The sequence below is a fragment of the Vigna unguiculata genome, chromosome 8, assembly GCF_004118075.2.
Source record: "Vigna unguiculata cultivar IT97K-499-35 chromosome 8, ASM411807v1, whole genome shotgun sequence".
Taxonomy (NCBI): Eukaryota; Viridiplantae; Streptophyta; class Magnoliopsida; order Fabales; family Fabaceae; genus Vigna; species Vigna unguiculata.
The window spans coordinates 37464349-37481809 of record NC_040286.1 but is presented as its reverse complement, the minus strand read 5'-3'; the positions used below and the strand labels follow the sequence as shown (position 1 = coordinate 37481809).

Here is a 17461-nt window from a genome sequence, read left to right as displayed (position 1 = left end):
TTGCTCTGTTTTTTTAAAGAAACATTGTCTTGGATTCCTTACTTCACTTCCTCTGTTTCTCCATTCTGATGTGTTAGTAAAAGGAGTTACTTTCTTTTGTCTTTTTAAATGCAACACACTCTTTCTTCACAAATCATCACTTCACTTTTCTCCTACAAAACCCTCTTTTCAGTCAAACATTTCATTCCAATTTCAAGATAAAGTTTCTCTTCTCTTATCTTCCATCTTCTCCACATTCTTCTTCCCCTTCCCAGTTTTTTTACAGAAACATTTTCTCTCTCTCTCTCTTTAACATTATCTCAAGAAATGGTTCCTTCTGCAATCACAACAACCTCAAGAAAAAGGAAAAGAACAAGAAGAAGCACAAAACAAGAACCATCAAAGAAAAGTGACATGGATTTTTCTGATGCTGCTACGTGTTCCACTCCCAAAGGGCAAAAGTTTCTGATACCACAACTTTCAACATGCCCTCCACCACCACAGAAGCCAAGAATGCTTTCCAATTTCTCTCTGCGTAGATCACATTTACCCTTCTTTGCACCACCAGACTTAAACATTTTCTTCTTTCTTGCGTTTCAAAATCTTCCCCATTCCTTTCTCTAATATATATATATCCTGGTTCGTGATACTATAAAAATTCGTTAGGATAGATTCTAACATGTGTTTTAAGTCTAATTCAATTCCGTAAAACTAGTCTAAGTTGAGATTTTCATCTCGTTTATATATTATGAAATTGTTTTAAAATCTATCTCTGTATTTAACAGGGTGCACTTTCGGTTTGTTTTCTTCTTCCTTTATGAGTTTAAATTTGAAGTGTTGTGGTGAGTGCTTGTGGGTGTGGTTTAAGGTTTTGAGTGTCATAGTTTGCAATGTTGGAAGTTGCTATTCTGAAAAATACTTAGTTTGTAAAGTGTTTGGTCTGAGAGAATTAAAGTCTTGTGCTTTTTTATGTATGCAAATTCATCTTCTTTTCTGTTATGTTCTGTTTCTCTTCTGCACAACTGTTACTGAATATGATTAATATTTTTACTCTTTTGGTTAATATTAAGAGTTTTGTTACATATTCATACTAATTTTTCCTACTTCATATATTTAATATAATATTCATACACGATAATCTTATAGAGAAAAGCTAGAGATGTTTCTAGCATGGTAAAAAGTTAATATGTTCAGTAATTTTAACGTTGTTATAATATAATTTGTTAGCTAATTATTGGGTTTATGACACTTTTTTGAGCAGTAAAGACTCATTGCCGTTAAGTCAGTTGAAACCTTTTCGGTGCAACTGCCACTATTGTTTTTTTTTTAAATATTCACTTTCCTTCTTATTAATTAATTTTATATTAAAAAATCTGATCAACCATTTTGTATGAAATTTCTTCTCTCAGTCACAATTTTATGTTTATTATATTTTGGATTCTGACAAGTCAAAAGAAACTATTATTAACTTTTTTGGATTTTGATGTGTCTATGCAATGGGTTATCATATTATATATTAGAGGATGAGAATCCGAAAAAGGTTCCTTATTATCTTACTGTTTTTTTTTTTTTTTAAGATCGTTATTCACAACAACACATTCTAGTGTGTAAGATTACTCAATTCATTTAAAGTGTACAGAGATTAGTGTAAGTTATCTTTAATATTTAAGTTTGAACTTTCCCTTTTCGAAAAATAAAATAAAGTTTACTCATGTACATGTGTTGATGCTATTACAATTCCAGCAAAGAATATTTCATTAACATTAATGACTCATGTGTTGTTGAAAAAAATATATTAATTACTTTTTATTTAATACATACTGTCATAAAAATTAAATAACTATTAATTGTAATAATGATGATGACAATGATGTTACCATAAAAACTAATGACAGTGAAGATGAATATCAGAATTGATTAGACTCCTGAGAATAATATTTTTATAGGTGATGTTCAGTTCTTGAAATAAATGTAAATATAAAACTCATTAATTAATTGTATAAATAAATTCATTAAATTTAAACTATATTAAAATTTATTAATTTTTAATATTTATATATTTTAAGTTAATGATTTATCAAACATTAAAAAATATTAAAAATAAATAAATTAATATAAAATAAATATTATAATTAAGTAAATTTAATATCACTTTGATAGATATTAATCTTATTTGTTTTTAATGATAAACAAATTAATATAATTTAAAAATGCTAATTAAAATAAATAATAAAATTAAATAAATTAGCATGCTTTAATGGATATTAACTAAAATGAATTTAGAAAATATATAAAATCATATAAAAAAATTCTACTATTTCACTCTCGTAATTTTATAACTACACGAATTATTTAAGTAATCACTTTTATAAATAAAAAGAAATTTATATTTTAAATTTCAAAATTTTATTAACCAACAAAAATAGTAAAATAAATATAAATCAAAATCTAAGACTTATAACATCTCCTAATTCTACCTCCAACCCTTGTATTATCTTTTTTATTTTTATTTTGTATTATCATTTACTTTTATTTATTTTTATTTATTAATATAAATTAATTTTGAATATAAAACATGATCATATTATTATTATTATTATATATATATATTATTTAAGTGAATTAGTTTTTGTGAGATAGACCTAGATTTTATTACTAGGATATTATAATCATTAAAAAATTATTTTATTTAATATTGATTAAATTTGTAGTGTTACCTGTTATTAGATTTCCTCTATGTTTAATGTATTCATTTGATTTAAATTTGACTCCCTCAGTAATAAATATAAACTTATATTGTAATAAAATGTATTTATTATAAATATAATATATATAAAAAATATTTATTTATTATAAATTAGATGATAATATAACTTATATATTCACAATTGTGCATATATTATAAATTTTAATTAAATAACAAAACATCTACTCTATATATTTTGTAGAGTAAAACACTAGTTATAGTTAAAGTTGATACCCTTAAACTATGAGTTAATTAGGCTGAGTTAGTAGGTTGACAAACCGAACCATAAGTTATTACTTATTTATTGGAACAAATCCCACACTATAAAATTACAAAATATGAATTAAATATTTTCATCCGAGTTAGAGAAGTTATGTTGAGAACCAACTGAAATTATTTACTTCTAATTTTTTTTATAAGTATAATTGATTTTTATAAGTTTAAAAGTACAATTTTTTTTTATGTGACTCTAAACAGCACCTTAAAAAGTGCTGCCACGTTATTAAAGCAATATTTATTGGATTTTGGAGTGAATAAATTGCAATGTTGATGAGCTGTGAAGTGATAATACGTGTCCTCCTCACTCCTCACTGGCAGGTAAGGCTTACCTTTTCCCATTTTTTTAAGTAAAGAAATAAAATTGTTTTTATTTTTATGGTGGAGAATCAATAATTCATCCGAGGAAACTAAAAAAAGGGACACGTGGATAACTTTGCTGTCAATTCTCGGACGCTGTGGGTCCCACTCCCAGGCCACGCGTTCACCGGATTCTGCTACTCAAGTGCGTGTCACGTGCCCTAGAAATTTTGTTTCTTTTTCCTTCCTCGGAGGCTTTGATATCCTCACCCACCTCTCTCACTCCCTACCAGTTTTCTCCTTTTCCCTCCCACCCCAACCCACGTGTCCCCTCCTCCCGCGTGGTGCTGACGTCATCATCGTATGTCACTTGAAATTTAAACCCCAACACTGGACTAAACTTGTTAGTGTTGTTAACATTGTTTTTATTTTCACTTAACTCGTGTTATTGTCTCTCACCAATTTCTCTATCCTCTTATAATAACAACAACTCAAGTGAGATATCAACATACACCACTCCACATTCTGGAGACAGCACAGCACAGTTCTTTCATTTGCCTCCCACCTCCCAAATTTCCTTGATCAACAGGGGAATTTGGTCTAATTCTGATTCCTTCTCTTTGAAGGGCTTTTGAGGATTAGGGTTTTGGGGGGTGATTCTTTTGTTTGCTGGATTAGGTAAGTCTTTGTGTGATCTGAATGTAAGGATTCTGTGTCTGCATGTGTGAATTCTGTCAAGGTATCACTTACACAGTTTATTCTATGGCATGTGATGTGGGAGACAGATTGTTTTTGGTTGTTAATAAGGTAGAATTGGGATTTTGTTGCATGCACTAAGATCAGCCAAACCTTCAGATTTTTGTGATATTCTATGAAATCTACCTCACTAACTGGTGTTTATCTGCATGTTAGACTGATATTTAAGGTTGCATGTTGGAATATCCACTGTTACTGTTTGTTTTTTGACTAAACAAGGCAGAAACAATGTTGCTGAATGTCAAGTTTTTGTTTTGTAGGGGCATTTGGTTGCTGGGCACTGGCTGGGAGTTCAAAGATTTTAGCTTTTAGCTCGTGCTGAAGATCAAGTAAGAGAAAAATGAAAGCTTTGTTTTAAGCATCTCTTTGCCTTAACAAGTATTGTCTTTTCGTGACGATTTTTAATAGCTTTGAGTGGGGGTTTCTCGATTTACTTTTACTTGCACACCACGTGTTATAATTTTATTCATATATGAAGCTATAAAATGTTTTTATGTGTAGCTTTTCTGTATCAGTCTACATTTTAAGAGGTTGCACTAGTTTTTAGTATTAACATTGTCGGAAATACACTGTTTTCAAAACTTTTTGAGTTATATGAATCAATCATGAGCATTTGTCGTTACCCTAAAAAGAGGGCTTGCATTTTCTTGTTGTATCAAGTTAATGCTCTTACTTCACACCTTTGCTTCATTTCTGTGATTAATGATCTATTTGTAAAAAATATAAAAACAGCTCGGTGAAAAAACCCTATAAACAAACCTACCCAGAGTTACTATCACAGGTGTTTGTCTTATTTCACTTGTTACCATGTTTTGTTGTGAGCTCAATTGTATTTGGTACATAATTTGACTTCATTAAGTCTTTCAATTATTAATAAAGCTGTGAATTGTGCTTTGATATCATACTTGTCAATTTTTGCCAGCACTTCAATGCTTCTGATACAACTATGACTATAGTTTTCATTTGATCATGTAAATTTGTTTCACAAATACCTTATTTATCCATTCTTATTTATCTTGCCTTTGATTTTATGAGGAATATAATTTTCATGTGCAATATACTTTTGCAGGGATCATGCAATCAAAATCTGAAACTACCAATCCGCCTAGGTCTAATCCACAATCCTTTACGCCTAGCAATGTTTATTCTGAACCCTGGTGGCGTGGTATTCATCCTCATTACAAACCTGTTCCTCCACAAGCAATGTCAGGAGTGAACGCATCAAATTCATCATCACTTGAACGTCCTCCACAAGCAATGTCAGTAGTGAACGCATCAAATTCATCATCACTTGAACGTCCTAATGGCGATTCAGAATCCAGTGAAGATCAATCTTTGTCCAACAATGGGGTGAATGAGGAAGACGATGATGTCACCAAAGAATCACAACCCACTGCTCCTAATCAACCAGGTGCATTACATTGTATTGTAAAGAAAAAAAAATATGCAGACATTGAAATCAGGAAAGAAAGCATGTGCTTATATATACACACAATGCGTGAAATTATGTTGGTGTGATTTTTTTCTTTATTTCTAAGCGTTACAAGCTTAATGGAACACTATTCTTTTCTTGGCAGGAAGTTATGGACAAGACCAACAAGCCATGCTGCATTCTTCATCATCTGCACCTTCTAGGCGTGATGACTGCGTTCCACCACATGCTCCACAACTAGAACTTATTAGCCATTCATTTGTAAGCCTTGCCCTCATGATATTATTTTTTAGCACAAAGATCATAGCTTTAGGACTATGTTTAATAGCATTAATTTTTGCTGTTCGTACTTGTCTATGATGAAAATTCTATAGTTGGAAATATTATAGTTCCATTGCATGTTTTTGTGATGGATCCTAGTATGCTTCAAAATCTAGGTATGTGCTACAAATCCTTATTATGGTATTACCAAGAGTGTTTTCACATCATACAAACTTTCTAAACTCATTGTTTTGCATGTCTCATAAATCATTCTGGTGAGAATGTAATCTGTGCATAGCCCCCGAGGGATTGATTTTTTCTTGATATATGATAAAAGAGCTATTTGGTCTATTTTCTGTTTCAAACTATGGTTATATTTGGAGGATATCATTGCAATGATAAATAACCTTATTATATTTTTTCCTATTAGGGATATGCTCCTTTTATAGGAATGCCTCATGCTAGAATGGCTTTGCCGCTTGAGATGGCTCAAGAGCCTGTTTATGTGAATGCCAAACAGTACCAAGGAATTCTGAGACGAAGACAGGCTCGTGCTAAAGCAGAGCTTGAAAAGAAACTAATAAAAGTCAGAAAGGTACAAATGAGCACTGGCTTATGCATTTTTCTTACTCCATAGTTCTGTATTCAAATTATTCTTTTGAGTATGCTAACCAGAGTTTCTTCGCAGCCATATCTTCATGAATCTCGTCATCAGCATGCTATGAGAAGAGCAAGAGGTAACGGAGGGCGTTTTGCAAAGAAAACTGAGGTCGAAGCTTCCAAACATACGAACAAGGAAAAGAATATGGGTGCTGCAGGTCCAGTTTCAGTTAATTCATCTGATTCTGCTAAGACATGGAACTCTGCCAGTGTGCAACAAGACGCAAGAGGTTCTCAGGTGCATGAGAGATTTGAGAAACACAACTATGCAAATGTTTTGCAGTCATCATCTGCGTTCTGTTTGCACTCCGGTGAGAGAGTAGAGGAAGGGGACTGTTCAGGTCAACAACGGGGAAGCATCTCCTCTGAGCAAAGCTCACAGAGGCGTCTTGCTATTCAGTAAATCACTGCTTCGGTTGATGGTGAGGTTGGTGTATAATTGAGGGAAGTAGTTCTTTGAGTCGAAACCATAAACATTGGCAATTTGCATGCCGTGCGGCAAATCATTCTTGGCTGTGTTTATGCTGGTCATCATACGAGGAGAAGAATGATTGATTGGGCCCATGATGTTTGTCTTGTTGAAGTCAACCAATCCTTCGTTATATTCTCTATTGTTTTTTTTTCTTTATTTTGTACAAACAATGTTAAGCAGGTAGGAAAGTCAAGCCTACGGATTAGAAGACATTATGGAACAAACTGTTTCTTTAGATTCACTTTATGCTGGCTTTATTCCATGTTATCTTTGCTTGGTTGTTAATGTTGAGTTTGAGACATCATATTAGTTCAAGTGCATACGAGTAGCATTATGTCATTTCACCGTTTTTTTTTTGTGTGATCAAACAAAAAAGTGAAACTTATTTCGTTAACAAAACTTGTAATAGCTATTGGGTCTTGAAAAGCGAATGCATCATGAAATCGTCTAGTTCATTTTGCCTTCAATGTTTTGCACTTAAATGATAAATTTTAGCCACAGTGGTATAAATTCGAAGTAGGAGTTTTCAGTAGACGATACCTTATGCAGGACAAGGCTGCCTTATACGTGTTGTCATGTTTGAACATTGAAGTGAGCATGTGTTGTTCTCTATCTTAAAACCTGACCAGCTCAACACTCTGCTTTCATGCCAACAATTTACATCTTAAGAGTTATCTCAACATCTTAGATGAAATTGACTAGTTTCTCGGAGGATCATGCAAAGAAACACTTCTCATATCACAACATTAAGCTTTGGCAACAGAATCACACCATAAAGCTAGGTACAAACTTGGAATTCCTGAACTGCAACGTTTGCATTCATCAACGTTCCTAACATTATTATTTTTTTATACCAAAAGGTGACCAATTTTGAAAATATCAGAGAATCTGCATGTTTATTGTCCAACCAGATTCAGTGCAGTCCTCTCTACTCTTTGCATTTTACAGTCAATGCATTGTTGATGAATAAAGACAGGACAGTTCAGATCTCAAATACATGTTTCAAGTCTAATTTACCGAGAGAAAAAAAAGTACAAGTTGTCCAATCTTCATTTCATGGTTCCAAGACACTAACTGTGTGAATGAATCATTTTGGGGCCTTCAAAGTACAAAAGAAACTACTTTCTTAGCCCCAATACCTGGATAGGTCTGAAAGCTTCTCAGCCAATTTTTTGAGCTACTATTCCTTTAATACATCCAGTGAGAGTGAACAATCCAAAAACAAAGCCAACAATGCTGAAAGTTCGAAGCAGGACCCACTTAGTCGTCCATGGTACAGTAGAGGATTGATTCAAATATATTTCCACAGGAAAATATATGGTCAATGGCCAAAAAATCATGCTACCCAGAACCCCCAAAATCTGGTTGAAGTAGGGAAAGACCATTGCAATCACAACTGTGGATGCAACATAAGCAGTTCTGAAAGTCAGGCTGAGAAAATTAAGTTCAAAGGCTGGTAGCAACGGGAGTTTCAAGATATATGTGTGATTCATAAATTCACTATCCGGGAAATTAAAACGGAACCAACTCTCAACAGTGGCAAAAAGTGGCTGGCTATACACCTGCACCAAAAGAAAGTAGGTGACAATTAGATGATTTTACACTTTATGATGATTTTACAACAAGCTACCCAAGACAGGTGATGCATAATACAGGAATTGAAGAAATATTAACAGGGAGCACCCAAAAAAATTGACACGGTATCTCTATATTCAATGTACCTGATATGAACCAACTAGGTGAACCACTATACAAACGTTAGCAAAGTTCACAAGCCAGTAAGACGACTTAGAGGATTCAAACCCTGTTAAAAGGTTTCCTGGTGTATTATCACCAAAGGCAGCATATCCAGCACCTCCACAACTGAGGTACATAAATGTTGTGACAGTGACCGCAATTACTGAGGCCTTCTTCATGGTTTGGTTTTCAGGTGGAGGTGATTTCAAAGTATCCTTCAATAATTACAGAAAATTATATCAGCCATTACAGGTAAAGTTACAGTTTTGTGTGTGGATTTGCAAGGTATTTACCTGTATTTCCATAATAATTGTTGAGAACGGAAATGAGAATGATATGTCACCAAGTGCTTGAGAAACCAGCCATAACTTTTCAGTTCCACTGGAGGTACTGATTCCTCCAATGCTACCCTCAGCATGTCCTTTGTCTGAGCAAAGTTTTGTCAGAAAATTATACACATTTATCTGATCAAAACTAATACTTATGGTGGGCCTGAGCTAAGGCTCCCATCATACCTATGATTTGTGCAATGGAAAGCCCCATTCCTATGAAAGAATAAGTAAAGGACATAATTGCAGCAACAACCGACAACCATTCAATGTTATGGAAGTTGGGTATCTGTGAGAGAATAATTTGGATAACGCCAAAAAGCAGCATGTAATATGCATCTGCAAATTCACATGATGCTTCACTCCCTTCGTTGTGGTAACAAAATGAATGTTGTATTGTTCTGCAGCCACAAATACAAATAGCAGTCCAAATTAACAGTGGCAATCATATAGTATTATTCTTAGGACAGACACCAGTGAGAAAATCTTGTTTTGGAACAGGTAGCATCCATAGATAAACAGAGGGAAAGAAGAGCAAAGAAAAGAAAATTTCATGACAAGACAGGAATCAGTATGATAAGTCATCAACACACCTTAAGCTGATAGCTGTTGTAATGACGAAGGCGATTGCAAAACCATACAAACTTATATTCACAAGAAGACCACTGAGCCGCCCATTACTTATTCCTGCAAATGTCCAAAGACGATTCTGTCATATAGATAGCATTCTTTCCAATGACAATGTGGTAACAAGATGCAATTTTTTGTTGTGATGCATTATTGTAAGGAATATCCTTGGTTGTTCATGGAGGCTAAGTTCTTTTGGGAGATTTGGAAACACTCAAAAGTGAGTTCTCAATTAGATTTTTCAGCACACAAAAGTAAGGATCCAAACTCCTAACCACAAACTTAGATGAACGAAGCTCATCTCCACCAAGAGGTAAATAAACTCATATCACATCAAATCAATAACAATTTCAGAATATTTATTCCCTACCTAAATCCCTATAATCTCATCACTGTGAAATTAACATTGAATTTGTCTCTAATCAAATCCATACAACACATAGTTCATGCAAAGAAGACAAAACATTCAAGCTCATCACCATCCAAAGATAAGTTCATGTCTCTCAACCAGATTTTTTCCCTTTTTTTTCATACACAAAGGTAATGCATCATTGTAAGGAATATCCTTGTTCATTAATTTTCTTGGTAGATCTGGAAACACTCAAAAAGTGAGTTCTCCCCAGTCAACTATATTGTCAGAGGATTCAACCCCCTCACCACATACTTAAATGAACCAATCTCATCATCACTCAGATCAGACACTTGGTGGCACCACATGCTATACAATTCAAGAAAGTAGATAGGGAATGAATTGAATTGTTCGTACCTAAATGCAGATGGACAACATCAAGGTAGGAAGCACTCCTATTTGGGCCATGTTCAGGATGGGGATGGCGATAAGTGTTGCATAGAAGAAAAGAAGAGAACAGAGTGATGGAAGCAATGAGAATGACTGAGAGTGGTCCTGCAAGCCAACCAAGCTGTGCAGTGCTCCACGGCAGAGACAGCACTCCGGATCCTATCACCCCAGTCACTATGTGTGCCACTGCTGTCCACACCGTCCCTTTTGTTCACAAAGTCAAATTCAACCAAATCCAGTTCATCACAGTCACAAACAAACACCAACATGTTAGTTAGTAATAACATCACTATTCACTTTTGCACTAAACATTTGAGATGACCCACGACACAATACAACAGAACACAAAACAACACAAACCTGTCCTTTTGAGAGAGCCAGAATTGGTGAGCAACAGTGGGATGTTGTCACTTGACTCAAGTGCCTCAACCATCTTCTCATTCACACCTATTCCTATATCAGATGACATGCTATGTGCCTCATTCTCCATCTGGTCAATTCCTGGGATATGACCTTATATAGAATAGAAAGCAGCGAGAGGGAAAAAAATTTGATTTTTCTCTTGCTGTGTTGTTCGACAGAATGGACTGTGCAAAAGGGTCAAAATTTCATTTGGGAATGAAGCATTGAGACAAAAAAACTGCACTCAACAAAGGCAAGGCCAGATCAAGATAGATGATACTTGTCAACCAAATAAAAAAGGTTGTTTTTTTTTTTTCTCTTATGGTTATTGGGGTTGTTTTATTGAAGATGGTCCCATACTATGAGAGCCGTACACGAGTTGTGTTTGTGGTTTGAGGTTTTTGCCTTGTTGTTTCACCATAGACAACAAAACCTGTTACAGAGCTGTGCCGAATAATCTAGATGGTTGCAGGATTTGGGGTTAAAATTTCCCAAATAATTTAATTGTTTCAATTAAAATATTTTTTCATATAAAAAAAATACTAAAATAATGTTTCATAAGTGTAATAGAATAAACGAAAAATAATATACTTGTTAAGTGTTTCATTAGTGGAACTATACTAAATAGCTTTATAAGGTTGTAGAGCAAATATAGAAAAAAATTAATAATATCAAAGAATCACCATTTTTTTTATTTTTTTCTTCACCTCTTTGGTGAATAATTAAGAAGCTGGTCATCTTTATGAGCATTTGTGCAATGGTCCCATCCTTTCATTAAATTACAAGTTTTCTAAAATGAACACGGGATCTTAAAATATCTAATGGAATTTCTTAAATTTAAGACTTAGTTTTATTAAAAAAATAAAAATACGATAATATAGTTAATATTATTGTATATATAAATAGTTAACTGATAAGAATTTTTATGTAGACTATTTCATCCATACTGATCTTATCTGTCCCACGTCAATTATAATTTTACTATTTTATAAAATATTATAAATCGAGTAATGTTGATAGTTTTCAGTTTAAAATTAGTTTTTTCCCATTTTTTATTTTGTTTATAAATTAATTAGAAGTGAGATTATTTCATTAATTATTTTTTAAATGCATATTGAAAAACTTATATTGTTTAAAAGGAGATTTTGATAGATAAAGAAATTTCCTACCACACATACACCCTCATAAATGACATAAGGAACAAATTATACTCCAAGAATGATGAACAATTGTTAAAATTAGATGTTATTGCAAATAGTAGAGATTCACATTATTAAAAATACATTGTAATAAGTAATGAAAACAAATCCTAAAATGATAATGGAAAAAATTATCATAAATTTATTGTCATGAAAATTTCTATGTGTTATTATCCATTTTGTTAGTTCAAAAAAACTGGTATAAAATGGATAAAAATGATTTTTTTTAAATCAGAATAATTATAAAAATATATAAAAATTGTGATGTTAACTTGTTCACATATATGCTACTGTTGGTAAAAGGAAATTTCCGTACACTATTTTAGTAGAACATCTAAATATTGTACTACGGAAAAAATTGGTTAAAATAATTAGATATGGTGATATACTGAAAAACAAAATTATGTTAGTGTAATATTATACTATTTCATATTTTCAAATGTTTAATATTGAACATTGAACTTGATTAGGAATGATCAATTCAGACACAGAGGAAACAAATTTTTTAAATGATACGCAAAGATTTGTTACCTTATTATATATCTTGTCATTCTTGAAATAATTGAATAAGTTAAGGTTTTCTTGATGTGTTATCATAATGATGAAAAGGTTTAGACTTTAGCAATATTAAGTAATTTTCTCAAAGGTTGCATCCACAAATGTCTGGAAAGAAAACAATTCATTTAAGTAATCATGAAAATTTTAAACACTCTTATCAGAGTATTCTTTAATATTAATTGGTTTGATTTGATGATGTCATATTTATATTTTGTTTAATTTATATAAGTGATAGTTTTTTTTTCTACATTGCAAGCCATAACAGTACTAGTCTTAAGATGCATTTTTGCTAATGGACTCCTCAAGTGAATGTATGTTAAAAAAACATTTCTATATAGGTATCAATATTTTAGAAAGTAAAATAAGATACAATACCTATAATATATTCAATTTCTTATTTAAATTTCTTCTCTTAAATTTTAAAAATTAATTTTTAATCACTATAAAACACATGTAGTAACCAACAAAAAACACAAGTTTAATATATATACTTACAGTTATACAATTTATTAAAAATATGATATATATATATATATATATATATATATATATATTTTAAATTGATTATAAGATAATTGAATTTATTTCAAACAAGAAATAAGATTTAAATTCTATCAATTCATTTTTAAGTTTCACATCTTTAAATTTTTTTATTTAAGTGTAAGTATAACTGTAAGTATTAGAAATACAAAACAATATTAAGAATTACCGGTAATTTTCCAAACAGCAATAACATTTACAAAAGTAGACCTAATATTTCGGCGTCTGTGCTTAGTGCAAATCGAGCAGCCACCAACCTCCGTTCCGCGGCGTTCGCTGCCAAGTCCTTTCCGTTTCCTTTCCTTGCCTCACCGCTAATAGGTACACGATTTCTCCCAAATTTCGCATTGAAATCGAAGTTTATAATAACCAATTTATTCATATTTCGCATTCTATTGATGTCTTTTTTGTTTTCTAAAATGTTCTGAATGTTTTTGGCTTCCTTCCCTTTTTTCTTCAGCTTCGATTTTGGTGCAGTCACGAAACCCTAACCATGGCACACAGGTTACTCAGAGACCACGAAGCGGACGGTTGGGAGCGTTCTGATTTCCCCATCATATGCGAATCCTGTCTCGGCGACAGCCCCTATGTTCGAATGGTCTGTTTCAAATATTTCACCATGTTTTTTTTTTTTTTTTTAATTTGAGGGATTCTGCTCTGTTTTTGCGAGATTGAATGGGATATTGGAAGGGAGCTTGTAACAAGTGATTCTGACTATGACACCAACTCATTCCCTGACTTCCTTTATTCTCTTAGGGCATTTTTTTTTTCTCTTTCTTTAACTGTGTCATCTTCTTTCACTCGTACCGGTTATGAGAACAGTAGCACTTCCTCCTGTCTGATCGACTACTCGTTTGTTCTGTGCTTGTTTGGTGAGGAATTTTAAGGGTTGTAGGAACAACTGAACCGAATTAGATTTTGATGTGTTGAACCTGGCCATGTGACCAGCCAACAAGAATCGAAGAGTTAATTTGTTATACTTTGCGCTTTACAGTTTTTGCATCGTGATGATGATAAATTTATAGATGCAGCTGCTGAGTTTAAAACCTTTTTTTGTCATTGAGGCAGGCCCATGGTTTTGTTTTCAACTGTGTGAATTCGGAATCCCTAAGCATTTTAGCATAGTTCTTCTAGGGCGTTTCAAAGTAAACAATTATTTTTATATCTTTGTATTTATTTTACTTTTAGTTTCCATAGAATTCAAGACTACCGGAAATAAACGAGTTAGAAATTATTTCAATTCTTTCATCTTTGAAAAAGGAAACACTAGGATTGTTGATCACATAGTAGTTAATGTTTAGATTTAAAACCATTGTTATATGCTATTTTTTTTAATTGCTTTTGGTCATGTTTAATTTTGTGTGCAGACAAGGGCAGAGTATGACAAGGAGTGCAAGATTTGTACACGGCCATTCACTGTGTTTAGATGGAGACCCGGCAGAGATGCGAGATATAAGAAAACTGAGATATGTCAGACATGTAGTAAATTGAAAAATGTCTGTCAAGTGTGCCTTCTGGACCTTGAATATGGACTACCTGTTCAAGTCCGAGACACAGCTCTCAATATTGATTCCAATGATGCGATTCCGAAAAGTGATGTTAATAGGGAGTATTTTGCTGAAGAGCATGACCGTAGGGTATGTTTTCCTTATGTCAAGTTATGCATTTATAGTTTCTGATAGTTGAATGTAATTAATGGTCAGAAGAGTAGTTAGTGGGTTTAGAGTCGATCTGTATCTAGTTGTGAATGAATTATTATTTTTGTGGTTAACATATTTTCTGTAATATTTTGGAGTTACTTTTTTGATTGCGTGCAGAATTCCTCAACCATAGAACTATGATTTTCTTATTGTAATTTAACAGCTATTAAAATCTCAAATTTTCTTTTTCCATTTCTTTTAGGATTTATACTATTTTAACTCAGTTCTCATTTATTAGTTGATCATATCTTTTTACTAAGAGTGAAAGCATGGTGCAGGCTAGAGCTGGTATAGATTATGAATCTTCTTATGGCAAAGCACGCCCTAATGATACTATCCTGAAGCTTCAAAGAACAACCCCTTATTACAAAAGAAACAGAGCACATATTTGCAGTTTCTACATAAGGGGTGAATGTACCAGAGGAGCCGAATGCCCTTATAGACACGAGATGCCAGAAACTGGGGAATTGTCTCAACAAAATATTAAAGATCGTTACTATGGGTATGTATGGTTAAAAGTGACATACTTATTTGCTTATGACTTTTTAATACTTGTTCTCTCTTGCAGTTGCCCTTTTTGTTCCAAATTAGTTTTCTCTATGTATTGTCATTGGAACTGGGCAGCAACTAGAGCATTTTGTCATCTCCTTGATGGATATAACTGTTAGTTTATTAGGCACTCACTCAATTGTTTTGTGGTTGTCCTATGCGATGACCTGTTGCATGGCTAAGATAAAAAGCTTGCAGGGTTTTTCTCCCGCAAAGTCATGTGATAGTTCTGCTTGTAGGAAGCTGTGTTTAAACAACTATAAGTAAACCTTACTCCACCTAGTGGGTCTGGTATACATGTTAAAATCACTATCTGAGGATCCAAAGTGCGGAAATAATATGGATTACTAAGTTACTAACTACCATGTAATTGCATTTTTGTCTTTCTTTCTTTCCTTCTATATGTGAAGTGAAACGACTTATCTTGTCTGGCATGCATGCTCCTTAGCCTGTAATTTTTCTTACTTTTAAGGACATTTTTTTGTACTTTGATTATTCTTAATTTGTAGAAATAATTATATTTTTTTAATATGGACTAAGGATGATTCCTTTGTAGTATGACACCTTTAATTTTCAATCGTAGCAAAAAGTGATGTAGCAGACGTCAATAGCCATCAAACATCTTATTCCGAGGATATTCTTTTGCTTCTATATTTTTAGTGCATCATGGATATACGATCATTTTTTTTTCTTATCTCATATTAACCTATTGCCTATGTATTCTTTGTTTTATCTGCATAATTTTCTAGTGACTACTGATACTGATGATATTTCTAGCTGCTTTAGTATGTGATGTTTATAATTTTGCCTCCGTTAATTTTCTGTTCATGCCTTAAATTATTCAGGGTTAACGATCCCGTGGCCTTGAAGCTACTTGGCAAGGCAGGGGAGATGGCCACACTGGAGGCTCCTGAGGACGAGAGCATTAAAACTCTCTATGTTGGTGGACTTGATGCTAGGGTCACTGAACAGGATTTGAGGGATCACTTCTATGCCCACGGAGAGATTGAATCTATAAAAATGGTTCTGCAACGGGCTTGTGCTTTTGTATCATATACTACCCGAGAAGGTGCAGAAAAGGCAGCAGAAGAACTCTCAAACAAACTGGTTATCAAGGGCCTAAGGTTAAAACTGATGTGGGGCAGGCCTCAGACATCAAAACCTGAGTCAGATGGCTCTGATCAAGCTAGGCAGCAGGCATCTGTTGCTCATAGTGGATTGTTGCCTCGGGCAGTTATATCACAGCAGCAGAACCAGGACCAAACACAAGGAACATTTTTCTATAACAATCCACCACCTATGCAGCAGGAAAGAAGCTACTACCCATCAATGGATCCTCAAAGAATGGGTGCTCTCATTTCATCTCAAGATGGTCCTCCTGGTGGGCCTTCTGGGTCCGGGGAGGACAAGTCCAGTTTGGAGAAGCAGCAAATGCAACACTATGCCCGACCAATGATGCCTCCTCCACCTGGCCAATATCACCATCAGTATTACTCTCCATATGGTTATATGCCTCCACCTGGCCCTTATCAACAGTATCCACCACCTCCATACAATACTGCTGTTCCTCCATCCCAGCCGCCTGCTGCAAATCATACTTATCAGCATTCTACGCAACCAGGTTCTTCACAGACAGGGTCTGTACAGGCTGCTCATGCCCCATCTGAATCTGGAACATCAACTTCAGGGTCACAGCAGCAATGAACTTGCCCATGTACTGATGTTTTTAGTTATGCTTTAGTTATTCCTTAAACCGACCATGACGGAAATATTTTCACCCAAGCTGTCAATTTACTATCACTACTACCTTGATATTTCTTGTGTTGTGGCTTGAACAAGTTATTTTCATTATGTGATTTTGTAACTCTTGGCTTCCTGGTTAGATCATTGTCATGCTCACTTTAGTATTACTCCGGCTTCAGTTTTGCTGCAAAGCAATTGGTAAAAAGATGGCTAATTGATTTTATAACATCTTATAATTCATGAAAATACATTGTTTTAAAATTTTCTATTGCCGAGGGTTGTTTTTTACCTTGTATTTCGGAAAAGCTTGGAGTGATTCTTTATCGATTGCTGTATTAGTTGCTTTCACTAAAAATATAGCAGGATTCCTGATGGTTAATTTCTTACACCCGTGTG

General features: G+C 33.6%; 3 protein-coding genes across 3 annotated transcripts; 2 read left to right on the top strand and 1 right to left on the bottom strand.

The window, feature by feature from the left end:
• Window positions 1-3709: 3709 nt before the first annotated feature.
• On the top strand, window positions 3710-7197 carry LOC114193948 (nuclear transcription factor Y subunit A-9-like). Its single transcript, XM_028083954.1, has 6 exons — window positions 3710-3979; window positions 4318-4386; window positions 5127-5468; window positions 5635-5750; window positions 6181-6345; window positions 6439-7197. Exons 3-6 carry the CDS (start codon window positions 5132-5134, stop codon window positions 6811-6813), a joined length of 993 nt encoding a protein of 330 aa, XP_027939755.1. The 5' UTR covers window positions 3710-3979; window positions 4318-4386; window positions 5127-5131; the 3' UTR covers window positions 6814-7197.
• A 481-nt stretch (window positions 7198-7678) lies between these two features.
• Window positions 7679-11203, bottom strand: LOC114193947 (probable amino acid permease 7). Its single transcript, XM_028083953.1, has 7 exons — window positions 10735-11203; window positions 10342-10578; window positions 9542-9635; window positions 9135-9349; window positions 8913-9046; window positions 8604-8834; window positions 7679-8444 (listed from the first exon to the last, which is right to left on the bottom strand). The coding sequence occupies exons 1-7, from the start codon at window positions 10862-10864 to the stop codon at window positions 8043-8045; spliced, it is 1443 nt and encodes a 480-aa protein (XP_027939754.1). The 5' UTR covers window positions 10865-11203; the 3' UTR covers window positions 7679-8042.
• Window positions 11204-13232: 2029 nt separating this feature from the next.
• LOC114194485 (zinc finger CCCH domain-containing protein 40-like) lies at window positions 13233-17232 on the top strand. Its single transcript, XM_028084739.1, has 5 exons — window positions 13233-13394; window positions 13534-13671; window positions 14441-14710; window positions 15052-15275; window positions 16168-17232. Exons 2-5 carry the CDS (start codon window positions 13567-13569, stop codon window positions 17024-17026), a joined length of 1458 nt encoding a protein of 485 aa, XP_027940540.1. The 5' UTR covers window positions 13233-13394; window positions 13534-13566; the 3' UTR covers window positions 17027-17232.
• The last annotated feature ends 229 nt before the right edge of the window (window positions 17233-17461 follow it).

What these genes read in the sequence shown, in the direction of transcription:
- LOC114193948 (XM_028083954.1), top strand. Translation starts at nt 5,132, where the DNA reads ATGCAATCAAAATCTGAAACTACCAATCCGCCTAGGTCTAATCCACAA. An exon ending in CACTGCTCCTAATCAACCAG is followed by an intron (nt 5,469 to 5,634) that starts GTGCATTACATT and finishes TTTTCTTGGCAG; the next exon opens with GAAGTTATGGACAAGACCAA. An exon ending in AACTAATAAAAGTCAGAAAG is followed by an intron (nt 6,346 to 6,438) that starts GTACAAATGAGC and finishes GTTTCTTCGCAG; the next exon opens with CCATATCTTCATGAATCTCG.
- LOC114193947 (XM_028083953.1), bottom strand. Translation starts at nt 10,864, where the DNA reads ATGGAGAATGAGGCACATAGCATGTCATCTGATATAGGAATAGGTGTG. An exon ending in TGTTGTCCATCTGCATTTAG is followed by an intron (nt 9,636 to 10,341) that starts GTACGAACAATT and finishes GGACATTTGCAG; the next exon opens with GAATAAGTAATGGGCGGCTC. An exon ending in TTCCATTGCACAAATCATAG is followed by an intron (nt 9,047 to 9,134) that starts GTATGATGGGAG and finishes AACTTTGCTCAG; the next exon opens with ACAAAGGACATGCTGAGGGT.
- LOC114194485 (XM_028084739.1), top strand. Translation starts at nt 13,567, where the DNA reads ATGGCACACAGGTTACTCAGAGACCACGAAGCGGACGGTTGGGAGCGT. An exon ending in ACAGCCCCTATGTTCGAATG is followed by an intron (nt 13,672 to 14,440) that starts GTCTGTTTCAAA and finishes TTTTGTGTGCAG; the next exon opens with ACAAGGGCAGAGTATGACAA. An exon ending in ATTAAAGATCGTTACTATGG is followed by an intron (nt 15,276 to 16,167) that starts GTATGTATGGTT and finishes TAAATTATTCAG; the next exon opens with GGTTAACGATCCCGTGGCCT.